Source organism: Meleagris gallopavo, chromosome 6, assembly GCF_000146605.3.
Source record: "Meleagris gallopavo isolate NT-WF06-2002-E0010 breed Aviagen turkey brand Nicholas breeding stock chromosome 6, Turkey_5.1, whole genome shotgun sequence".
NCBI lineage: Eukaryota > Metazoa > Chordata > Aves > Galliformes > Phasianidae > Meleagris > Meleagris gallopavo.
Window position 1 is genome coordinate 38,885,510 of NC_015016.2, and position 12,557 is coordinate 38,898,066.

A 12,557-nucleotide genomic window follows, 5' to 3' on the forward strand; every position below is an offset into this window, starting at 1 on the left:
AAAAAAAAAGAATTTTGGAATTATTTTGCATGCCTTAATTTGAAGTAGAGCACTAATTCAGAGGTTGTGGGTGCTGCCTACATTTCCTTTAGCTTTAATGTTAATTTTTTGGGGGGGGGAGTATCTGTTTTCTCTCATTTCTCTTTTCTGTTAAGTCAGCAAACAAAGAGCATCTTTTTTATACATAACATTTGTATTTATGTTGCAATATATGGAAGATCTGTAGTTTTGGTAAGGAGCTGTGTGTTGTACAAGGTCAGGCACATTACGTTTTGAATTGTTACACTGATAGATGGCCTTTTATATTAGGCCTATTTAATGGCAAGATCCTCTAAGAGTGTTGTTCATAAACATGCAGATATCTGTCTTAGTTTCAGCTGGAATAGAATTGTTTTCTTCTGAGTGTCTGGTACAATGCCATGTTTTGGTTCTAGGAGAAAAACAGTGCTGATAACACACTCATGTTTATAGTTGCTGCTAAGCAGTGTTGTACAGAGCCAAGGCCATTCTTAGTGAAAGGACCAAGGAGCTGCAAGGGAACAGAATTAGGGCAGCTGACTTAAACTGGTCAAAGGGATATTCCATACCATATGGCAGCATGTGGAAGCAGTTCTGAAGGGAGAGGGAGTTCCTCTGGCTCTCTGCTGCTGCTCAGGGGCTAGCTGGGCATCAGTCAGGAAGAGGTGAGCAATTGACTGTGCATCACTCACTATATACATTCGTGTCTATATGTAGTCATAACTATTATCCTTTTCTCTATCTTAGTAAGTAGTTCTATCTCAACCCATGAGTTCTACTTTGTTGTTTTTTTCCCTAATTCTCTCTCCCATCCCACTGCGAATAGGAGGGAGTGAGCAAATGAGGGTGTGATGCTGAGCCACTTGCTGTGTTAAACCACAGCAGTAGCAAACAAGACATTTCTTCACTTTTACTGATAAAAAAAGAAGTCACAGAATAGCAAGTTCTTCTCATGCCTGTATGAGTAGTATCTTGATCTGTGGAACTTTCCAAGAAGGAAGGGATGTGATCTTGTGTGCATGTGGCAAAATTTAAAGAATCAATGTCATCATCATGACACTCAGTCCTTAATGTAAATTAATATTCATTTTCTTTTATATATTATTCTTTTATTTTCCTTCAAAGCAATGCCAACTGCTAAAAGCTTAATCTATTTCTCTATAAATTAATGTCAGTGATTAGATGAGAATTTGGTTGGTCACAGAGCTCACCTGCTTCATCTCTCTTGGTGGCTTCCCACATATTGTAATTCTTTTTGAGGAAGTATTTTGATAAGATGCCCTCCATGGCATTTTGCTTACATAAATTTCTAGGATAACATAATCATCATATGCATTATGTAGTATTAATTTGTCTTTCTCTGGTGGAATGAGTGATCTTTTCAGAGCAAGTTGAAAAATGACAATTTTGAGGTAGTGAGGGTCATTCCATGCCTGTGGAATGTGTGAAACAGCTCCTTGAAAGAGACATGGTTATTGCATGAACTGAAAGAAGTTTTACTTAATATCTGAACCTGCTTAAGGTAATATCTAACTCAGTCTGGTGATTTGACTCATAATATCACATTGCATTCCATAAGGAGAAAGTGTTTTTTTTTTCTTGCATTTAAATATTTTAGCTTTTATTTAACATTAGCTTCTTTTGCTTCAGCTGCTTTGTAATAACAAAGGAAAAAAAATAAAACTTGAAATTGAGTACTCATGAGAGCACTGGCATATTTCTATTACTTGCAACTCTGCAAGGAAATCTCCACTATGTTTGAAAACCTCCAGTACAATCTTCAGTGTAGATCTAGTTTAATATTAGCAAATAGATGCTAATTAGAAATACAAGACTCTAGTCCATACAGGCTACTTGCTATGTGCATCATTGAAGCCTTTGCTGGAATATGGCAACGTCCTAGTTACACATTTGTTCTCATTCTAGCTTATCTGTCTTCGTATAGTATTTTCTCTCAGAATATGAAATTGCCTATTGTATAGTCAATGAATATAAAGATGTTATAGTTAAGAAATAAACAAGAGAGAAACAAGAGAGTTAGGCAAAGCAGATTATAATAACAAAAAGAGAATAGATAGAAAGCTTACCCATATCCAGGGCTTCACTGCAGAACTCCAGAGGAGGGGATCTCCAGAAGAGATCCTTCCCCACTGGCAGTCAGCTCTTAAATGGGTCTAGGAGAGGTGCAGCCAGGCTCCAACCCTTCCTGCAGCACAGGAGAATTGCCTTCACCTGTGCTCCTGTGGCTGACTCAGTGCTCGCCTCAAGTGATCAATCAGAGGTTCAGGCTGTGATTCAGCAGTTCCCATATACCTATGTAAAACATGATAGCTAATGTTAGTGATTTGGCAATAGAATGATAATAATCTGAAATTATTTTCTAGAAAATTCTCAAATTTTCTATTTGTTTCTCATTGTATAAATCAGTTACCCCAAATTTTGAAGTGCCTGGTTTTGCAGTTGGAGTATCAGAAAGCAGTACTTAACTTTGCCCTTATTTTAGAATTTGTTCTATCAAACACAGATATTTGGGTTTCTGGATTCTTGGGCTTTAAAAATACCTACATGAAGCTCAGCTTAGAATACAATTAAAGTAAAAACCACATAGCTGATGTATTCTGAAAATGAAGATCTGGGGTAGGCATGGTACATATGGCAGAAGTCTAAACTGCAATTTGACAAGAGAATGTGTTAAAATACAGACTGCCTAGTCCACATTAGCCCTTCTTAATGTATTAAAAATTTAGATAACATATTGTAATGGTAGCTCATTAAATCTTTATCTATACCAACAATGAGTGATACAACGATAACACTGTAATGTTTCAGTTCTAAGTACATCTTACCAGCACTTCTCAAGCACTGCAGTTAGTACAGGTTCACAGTCTCCTTGATCTTGCTGTACACCATTCCACAGTGCTCAGCCCTGCTTCCCTGTGTATCTGCTCTCTTCCCTTTGTTTCTTTTCTTACACTGCAACTTCCCTTTGCTGCGTTGTCCCAACAGTTCTGTTGCTGGCAATGTTGCTTGCTCCCTTTCTTCTTTCTGGATGGAAACAAAAAGTGCAGGGCATCGTGCTTATTGTATGTCAAATGGAAGTCTCAAATCCTAGACGAGAGTACTACTGCTGCCATGTGCTGCATCCATCACCGTGAGGAAAAGCCTCCACCATCAAATTCTTGTTTGCCAGCCTGCCCAAATTATCTTGGGAGGAGCTGTGGAGCTGTAAGCAAGACAACATGAAAATGCAGTAGCCCATTTCAAATGTCTTTAGTGCTTTGATATTACTGCTTATGGGGGTTTGTATATTTTGTTTTCCTTTCCTTTGGTGGAACATTTTGAGAAAGATTCTGGTATTACCAGCAGTTCTGACTTCATGTCTAAATGGTTTTTGTGTTTTCTTGTCAGCACTGACTGTCGTAAGAATTCTTGCAGCTGATTTCCTATTCCATTTCTCACAGGTCTCTGCATGGGGTGGTTATGTTTTCATCATCAACCTTATTCCACTGCATGTGTTTGTTCTGCTGCTGATGCAGAGGTACAGCAGGAGGGTCTACATTGGTAAGTTTTGTTCTTTGAACAGTCACTGTCAAGTGCTAGATCATGAGATATGAAATTACACTGATGTCTTCTGTATTAGGTGGGAATTAAGTAATTGCACATCAAATTGCATTTCATTAATTGAATTACTGATTATAGTCAGTTGCTGTCTGCAGCAGAAGAGAGTTAAGACATCCTGTTCACATTTCCAAAATTTCAGATCCACTGCAGCTAATTCATTTTCTACTTTCTGGTGCACTGAAAAAAAGAAACAACTGGACAGTTTGATATTCTTAAAATCCTGTTAGTGTATTTAATTTGTACATTGTGTGGGTGCATTCTAAATAAAAGGAAAGTTTCATCTTTTTTCTTTTCCTAGTACATAAAACAACTGCTATTTTTAAAACGTTTTGCAGCAATAATTTTGCAGATGTTATAGTATATTGTGATCTACACAGGAAAAGACATGGGGAATTTTAAGCAACCATATAAGTTTCATATAGGCTGGACTAAAATGCAGCACAATAGTCTGCCACCTCCACTTGATTCGTTAAGATTTTCTTGGGTTAATGGGTCAACCTTACTGCCAGATACAGAAATGTTTGGATAGCAATCTTAGGAGAATTTTTTTTATTTGATTTGCCTGATATTTACATACTATGTCAACAGTTGAGAGATATTACCTATTAAATCAGTTGGCTATGGTGTGGATATGTGAATGAAATAATTAACAAGTAATTCAGGGATTCAAAAATGTATAAGGTAGCTAGACAGTTTTTGATTCCTTCGTGTGAAACCTTTACTAATGATAGTTTGAGAGCATAGCATTCACTGAACTATAATATCATGTTTTGTGTTAGTTAATATATATTTGTTACCCATTTTAGTACTGATTTTCTCTTAGTATTTTTAATAATTTTTTTGCTTTTTTCCAGAACCTAGTAGGGGAATTAAAATATTTACAGATAGCGTGGACTGGTTCAAATCTATAATAGTTACTCACATTCTGTTTTTCATTTTTTATACCCCAATACAAATATTTGTTTCTTGCTTCTTACTTATCTATTGTTATAATCCAGAATCTAAAATTAAATTTGAAGAAGGGAGGAAACTCTTACCCACCTTTAATTTTAGTAGTAGTAAACTTTTTCATTAATTACTTATTTATAATTATAGGGGAGAGCAATCTGTCTTGTTTTTCTTTTAAAATCACTTCATTAAATATTTTCATTTCCAGCTTCTGTGAGTTAGCCAAGAGAAAATGAAAGTTATTTATTATAAAATCCTAAAAGGATGTGGTAACCAGAAACAACGAAACATAAGTACTCTTGTTTTTTCAAGCTTCCATGGGAAGCCTTACACAGATGTCTGTACATCTTGCAGCAGTTGTGCATGTTCTAGCTTTGTTTAGCAGGATGTTTTTGTAAAAACTGATAGGAATGTTCAAGCATTTCTGGGTAGAAATGGAAGTGTGTTTCACTGCCAGATATTCAGATAATATGATAAGATGAAAGCTCATTGAAGTAGGGAAGATAAAGATATTTTTGGAGCATATTTGATATGCAATTACTAGTGTGCGTGCAGGAGTCTCCTATTTCTCACGACTACCAATGTGCAGATATAACTTTTTGTAACCTATTGACAGATGACAGTAGCTAGTAAAATCTGCATGCATTTTAGAAAAATAGCCTCTTTATTTGAATGCAAGAACTGTTGATGTTATCTGCTATTATTTTATGTATAGTTTCTCTTGTAGTTTCTCACAAGTTTAAAACATGAATGGTTTTACATTTGGAAAGGAACTGATGTAGATTTAAGTCTTGTGTGCTTGGGAGATTTGGCGATTTTCACTTCAACCTACTCTTTTTTTCTTCTGTATACTTCAAAACAAAAAACCTTAAAGATAGGACAAGAGAAAATGGTTTCAAGCTAAAAGAGGGGAGATCTAGATTAGATATAAGGAAGAATTTTTTTTACAATAAAGGTGATGAGGCACTGAACAGGTTTCCCAGAGCTGTGGTGGCTGCCCTCTCCTCGGAGATGATCATGGTCAGGCTGGACCAGGCACCGAGCAACCTTATCTACCTGTAGATCACAGAATCACAGAATTGTAGTGATTGGAAGAGACCTCTGGAGATCATCTATTCCAACTCCTCTGATAAGAACAGGTTCCCCCACAGTAGGTGGAGCAGAAAAGCATCCCTTGGAATTGGAAGGGACTTTCAAAGGTCATCTAGTCTAACTCAAACAATTCTGGGATCTGCCAGAATGTAAAACTAAATTTCTTGCTTTTGTGTTGTGTCTTATCATACGCTTTTATTAACTACTGAAGTACTATAAAAACTTAATAAGTGTTTGTTTCTGGTGATTCTAATCCATTAATTGAAAACTGCTGATTGTATTCTCTAGAGCAGTTTTAGTAGGTTTTTTTTCTCTAGTTTGTGCAGTGTACAGTAACTGAAATTGTGTGAAATTATTTTATCCAAAAGAAGTTCGGGTTTTTTTCAGTTTTTGGTCTAATCAAAGTTATAATCATAGAATCATAGAATGGCTTGGGTTGGAATGGTTCTCAAAGACCATCTAGTTCAACCGTCCTGCTGTGGGCAAGGTTACCGACCATTAAATTACTAGCTGTAGATCAGGTTGGCCAGGGCCCCATCCAACCTGGCTTTGAACTCCTCCAGGGATGGGGCATCCATGATATGGAATAGATTTCAGGAATCCAAATCAAATTCTTGTTTTTACATTCTGCTGTTTGCATAGTCTTTGCACAGGAACGTGGGTAGTTTGTGATGCAGTATCACCTTCATGTAATAAGTTCCTCAAAAAGTTGTCTCAGACCACCTATTCTTTCAATACCAAGCAGGCAGATGTGATGGCTGCTTGAGAGAAGTGGGCTTTGAGGGGTGCAAAAAAAAGTGGGCAAATGAAGCATACCAGTTGTAGAATTAAAAATGATTCTTCAAAATGCTCTAACAGGTGTGAAATCTAGTGATTTATGCCATCATTAATCCTCCACAGGATGGCAGTGTTGCAGCACTTTTATGATACAATATATGATTTATGTTGTAGTGAGTTCTTCAAAAATGAAATTTCCTACAGCAAAAATACATTTCAGTGGCATAAAGAGGGAATAGATCGGTAGCGAGGCCAAGCAGCAGAATAGTGATGCTTCAAAGAATACGGCAGCAAAGACAGCTGGAAGTGGTTGGAAGCATCATGACAGTCATTTTTGTGATCTTTGCAAAGTGTACAGTATCCTAGGAGTGTAGTACACAGCCACAACAAAAATACCACCAATGGTGTGTGATGTGGTCCCCCAACCTGCTGTCTTAGTAAAGGATTATATGAGGACAAGGATCTCCTCATAAGATTGAGGCCATAACAAAGCCCAGTGGTTTATGATGTGTAAGAACGTTTTAAAAATCTTGGAGGTACATCATTGCTGGTTGTAACTGAGGGAAGAAAGCCTTATTTGGATTTGGAGCTGGGGAGTTGCTTCCAATGTAAGCGGACTCGTGGTTGTTTGTAGTTGGTATTTCTATCTTGTCATTCCATATCCTTCTCACCTTGGAGTATTTAGGAACCAAATCCTGTCAGAATGAAGTACATGAGTATCGTTTCAGTTGAAATAATGATTTGTGGTATTAATACGTTTGTGTTCGTAGCCTCAACTTTCTGAGGGGTTATGAGTCCCCATTATTGGTATAGATCTAATAGTACAGATGCTCAGTACTCATTTTTTATTCTGTTGCTTTTCAGTTTCTTGGCATGCCTCTGTTCTTGTATTAAAAGCAGAACAAGCATACCTTTTTCATTCTGTAAGTAGTGCACTCTTAAATGTTTTGTATCTTTGCAGCCTGGCACCTTTAATTTATCCTCATATGGAAAGCTGCTTTTTTCACTTGTTACCTGAGATCTCTTCTCCCACCCATATTCTGGAAAAACAAGGAAACCAAATGGGAAGAGAAAACTTGCTAAGCTACAGCATTTTAGGTAGATGGTTCGCTTTTATAGGAAGAAAAATAAGCAACAACAGTGTAGCTAGGAAGATCAGTACTTTGCTTCTTCCTCTAAGAATGCATTTTTCTAGGGGAAACAAGTAATGGCCAAAATATTTAAAACAGTACAGTTGTGTTTCAGTGTCATTCTTTGTTTGGAGATGAGGAACGGGTTCTACTGTGGAATCAGTGCTTTTTGAAATGTGTGTATACAATTTTGTTCACACTTTTCTGCTTTCTCCCCCTTTTTTTTCCCAGCATATAGCACTTTCTACATTGTCGGGTTAATATTATCAATGCAGATACCTTTTGTGGGATTTCAACCAATTAGAACAAGTGAACACATGGCAGCTGCAGGTAAGAAAAGTGCTTGCTTCCAAACAGCCTGTTCAGCACAAGAAAACCTCAAACCCTTGTGACTCTGTTTCCTTGTATTGGAAATAACGCAAACTAACAAACCAAATTGTTGAAGAAAATAGGTACAATTTAGTATCTGTAGGGAAGTTTTCTTTCCAATCAACACATTATCCTTTTTGTGTGAGCTAATGGAAGTAAAATGCCTCCATAACGCTGAATCACTAATGCATTCTGACAAGCACTTATTTTACACATTGATAATCTCTGCTGTATTGCAATATAATGCTGCTTTCAAGTGTTGTATAATTGAAACATTTGTTACTGGTAAACACAGTTCTTATTGAGCCATTTGTTTTTAGAGTTGATAATTTTTCAAAGTGAGTTAACTACAGATGACATATCACATATAGGAGGCTGATTTTTGAATTACTGATTTTAATCTTTTTGATTCTTTGTTTTCTTAAACTAAGCGTATTCTCAGTAGCTGTTAGCATTCAGACATCTTGATTTCTTGACAACAGTAACCTTTACTAAGTCTGCTAGATGTAGGAGCATGCATATTATTTATTAGGAGCACAGACCGGTTTTGTGGTACAGCTTAATTTGTTAGATGGCTCCTTTTTTCAGTTATATATTATCACTTAAAATGTATTTTGGAGAGCACTTGGATGTTGATTAAAAATTACCAGAAAAAAATATTTTTAGCATATTTTTCATTTTAATTGAGATTCTTTCAACATTCTGCATATAATGGACAGAGTAAAAGTTATTATACCATAATTTGAATTAGAATAATTTTACAATTATTTAGTGAACAGAGATTTTGCTCTTCTCTGAGGCTTTGGAACTAATGAATTCAACATCATGTATGACAATTTCAAGATTAGAGAACCACCTCATGCTTGATTTCATTTGTTTTTTTTTACCAGTGATTTTAGCTTTTGAGTGGTGAAACCATTGGATTGATGTGATTGTATACATTGAAATAAATAACAACAGAAAATGTCCGTGCTTAATATTAGACTTGGAACTATTCTTTTTAAGGGTGCAGGATGTTTTCCCAGCAAGTTCTGGTGTTTCTGCACTAGCTTTGTATAATTCAGATTGTGTTACTTAGATGTTGGCTTCTTTTTTCCTTCCATTAAATCCTGTTGTTTTGTTCAATAACTTGATTTCCATACATTTCTTTATTAGACTTACTTTTGATGATGTCTGGAGTCTTTCTTTGTAACTCATTACTCAAGCTAGCCAAGAGCTGCATGTTGTTTTTTCATAATATCTAGGTATATTAAACTGGCCTTTGTCAAAATATATGCAGTCTAGTTTTCAGATGTTTCTCCCCCTTACTCTTTTTAATACATAATAAACGAAGACTGTTTTGTGGATAAATTACTTCATTGCAATAACTGAGGAACTATCATCTCTATTAACTATTAAAGTCAGTTTGTCAGAAGGTAATATTATACTGGTTTTCAGATGTAAGGATATACATTGTGTGTATTTTTCTAACCCAAATAGGGGGTAAGTTTGCCAATTGCTTTTACAGTTGTTTTTAGCATTTCAACATAAATGTTTGTCTTTCGCTAGGTGTTTTTGCATTGCTGCAGGCATATGCGTTTTTGCAGTATCTGAGAGACAGGCTAACAAAGCAGGAGTTTCAGACGTTGTTCTTCTTGGGCGTCTCACTGGCTGCTGGTATTGTATTCCTGAGTGTCATCTATTTGACATACACAGGTAAATAAACATGAAAACAGATTCTCTTTGGAGCAGGTATCTGAGCTAGTCAAAACTTGGGCTGAGTCAAAAGTAGATGTTGGTAACCTCAGAGCAAACCAGCACCCGTACTACTTCATGTGTCTGTGTGCTGGAATTCACTCTGCGTTCTGGGCTGCAGGATTCTTTCCTGGGTTTGAGGATACTGGGGATATTTAGACTGATAAATCAGCTGAAGAGATCAAATAGATCATCAGCTGAAGAGCACAGATACCAATATCACATCAAAATACCAAGAGTGCATTTAGAATTAAAGAATGGGAGAAGATGGGCATGATGAAACATGTGCATGCAGGACTCATTCTTTCATAGTATGATGCAAGAAGTCAGGTTAGAATGAGGAACATAACTATAGGAAAAGCCCATTAGGAAGATAAGCATAGTTAATCTATTCTGCATACCATTGGTAAATCAAGATAAAGTTAGCTACTTTACTGAATAATTGAACCTGATTTCTATATTACTGAAATTAATGTATGTCTGTAAGATCCTCTTCTGTGGTTCAGCCTCCAATCTTCAAGATAGCTCTACTCAGCCTCACAAAATTAAGCTTGTTTTTTGCATGGTTGAGTTCCTCAGATGCCTCACTGCCTTTTTCTGATTCTGTGACATATTTCCTTGGTCATCTACCTCCATACTTTCTTTCTCCAATGAAGAAAAAGTCACCTGTTTTCCTATATAAATGTCACCCATGCCAAAACTGAATTCTGCTTAGTATAAACAGGGTGATGTTAATATATACCTCATATATGGTTATGTTTTTTAGAGGGGTTGGTTGGTTTTAATAAGAAACAACCACTTTCTTCAAGTTTAACTTGTTTTTATATTAATGGAGTTCTCTCTTGTACTTCCTGATAGCAATGTTTCTGTGTAGATTTTTTTATGGTATCAGCTGTTTTTTGGACATGTAATTGCAAGTTTTATTTTTGTTAATTATGATACCATTATTCCAAAAGATTACTTAGTATCAGTATTTGCCTTTAAGTCTTCTAAACCTTGATGGTTTATAATTCGCTTTCCAGTGTGAATGAGCAAATCCTACTAATATTTGTAAAAAAAAAAAAAATTAAAATTTCAGACTGGCATATCAAGACTTTTGGTTTCTAATCTCAATCTCTAGCAGAATATGTCTTATGTTGCATTTCTTAGAAAGTGTTAGCATGCATTTCTGAGATTCCGTAAGTGTCACTGCTTCACCAGACAGAACAATTTCCCTCAATTTTTCCCCTGATTCCCTCGATTTTTCCTTACATGCTGTGTGATCCAGGCTGCTGACCATCTATCTCATGGCACTCAGCTCCCCCAGTGTTTTCTTAATAATCCTTTGCAGCAGGGTGCTAACATCTGGATCATGCATCCCAGGTGCAGCACCTGGAGGAAGGAAATTAATGTTTTGGATGTTAGTCCTGCCTGCCTTAATGCTCATGAGTCACTCTTTAATTTAGCATTATTCACTGTTTTCAACTCTGTGATATTTTAACATTTTTCTAGTCAGCCATCAATGGGACACTAGGCCACTGAGCTTAGCAGTACAGCCAATTTTCAACATGTTCTGTTATTGTTTATCCAGCCTGTTCTTCTTCAGCTTACAAATGAGAAATGAGAACAGTTTAAAGGCATTTAGTAATGTATTTCAGGATTTTCTCCTTCATGATCTTTCTAGAGACTGAGGCTACTGGCCAGCAGCTCCCCTAGGTATTCTTTCTTGCCCCTCCAAGAGGTGTAGCATTAGCCATTTTCCAGGCAACAAGTGCCCTCCCTTATCACCCCGATCAAGATCATGGATAATTATCACAGCTGCCAGTTATTTCAACACCCTCAGTTGGATCCCATGTGAAACTGTGTTCTGGATACATCCAGAACAGACCATAGCCAGATGTTCCCTATCTGCTGACATCTCATTCTTACTTGTGCGTGCAGTGGTTTAGGAGCAAGCTTTGTATTCGAAGACAGAAGGGGAAGATGACTTGGCACAGAACATTACACATAATATTTAAATGCCTAAACAGAATATTGAACGAAAATCCTCAGTCAAATAATACCATTTGTATTTATCAGTGGGAAGACTTACCACATCATGCAGAAATGCTTAGCTAATAATTCAACAGACATAAAGTTCTCATTTTGGATCCTCGTTATCTGTATGTAGAGGGAGCTAAAAGAGTTGCAAGGAAAGTAGAAATAAAATTTTAAAATTTCAATTTTTGTTATCAGTGATGATGTTTATAAATATGTTTATATATGTAAGCTTATCAGCATGTCAGATAGCAACTTCTATATTCTGTATTGCATATAGACTCATTAGTAGAGAAAAACATGAAGCGAGTGTTTTGTGTATTAATGTTTTAGCTATTGATCATTCCTATTTTTTTGCTTAGGCACTTGAGAAGAATTAAATACTTCCTTTTCAATTATGTTTTCTTTTTCTTGTACTTCTTTACAGAACTTAGGTTGCTATCAGTCATTCTTTGAGAAATATTTTAATTATTTTGCATCACCTTGACTTCTGGAGGTGTGTATGTCTTGATACTGAACTAGTCCAGTGTAATCTCATCACTAAAACTAGGTTCATGATTGGTAGACTTCCTAAACTACCTGATGCGGTAGGCCTGGTTCACATATTCTACACATTTAATGAAATTTCTTTTGGTATTTAGTTTTGTGCTATCATTTAAAGATGCAAACAAATTATTGCATTTAAATACCTAGGCAGCAAAAGTCTTTTCCTTTCTTCTCATTTTCAGGTTATATCGCTCCTTGGAGTGGCAGATTTTATTCACTGTGGGACACTGGGTAAGTAAAGATAAAGGATAACGTTAGCTATCAATAGCATTCTACTGAAAACTGATAATCTTTTCTTCTCCTCAT

At 36.2% G+C, this 12,557-nt stretch overlaps 1 protein-coding gene and 1 long non-coding RNA gene across 3 annotated transcripts in view; one reads left to right on the forward strand and one right to left on the reverse strand.

Annotated features, from left to right (window-relative positions):
• STT3B (STT3 oligosaccharyltransferase complex catalytic subunit B) overlaps positions 1–12,557 on the forward strand; it is a 49,992-nt gene that overhangs the window by 24,894 nt on the left and 12,541 nt on the right. Inside the window, exons 5-8 of the mRNA XM_010712893.2 lie at positions 3,480–3,579; positions 7,818–7,916; positions 9,504–9,650; positions 12,434–12,482. Of these exons, the coding sequence (XP_010711195.1) occupies positions 3,480–3,579; positions 7,818–7,916; positions 9,504–9,650; positions 12,434–12,482 (395 nt within the window). The remainder of the gene's footprint in view (positions 1–3,479; positions 3,580–7,817; positions 7,917–9,503; positions 9,651–12,433; positions 12,483–12,557) is intronic.
• LOC109368270 lies at positions 2,814–12,479 on the reverse strand. Of its 2 annotated transcripts, XR_004160156.1 has the most exons (4): positions 12,395–12,479; positions 11,761–11,844; positions 10,941–11,060; positions 2,814–3,063 (listed from the first exon to the last, which is right to left on the reverse strand). It is a non-coding gene; the product is annotated as an uncharacterized LOC109368270 (long non-coding RNA). The 2 variants fall into 2 exon arrangements; XR_004160155.1 differs by lacking the exon at positions 12,395–12,479 and having other exon boundaries at positions 11,761–12,102.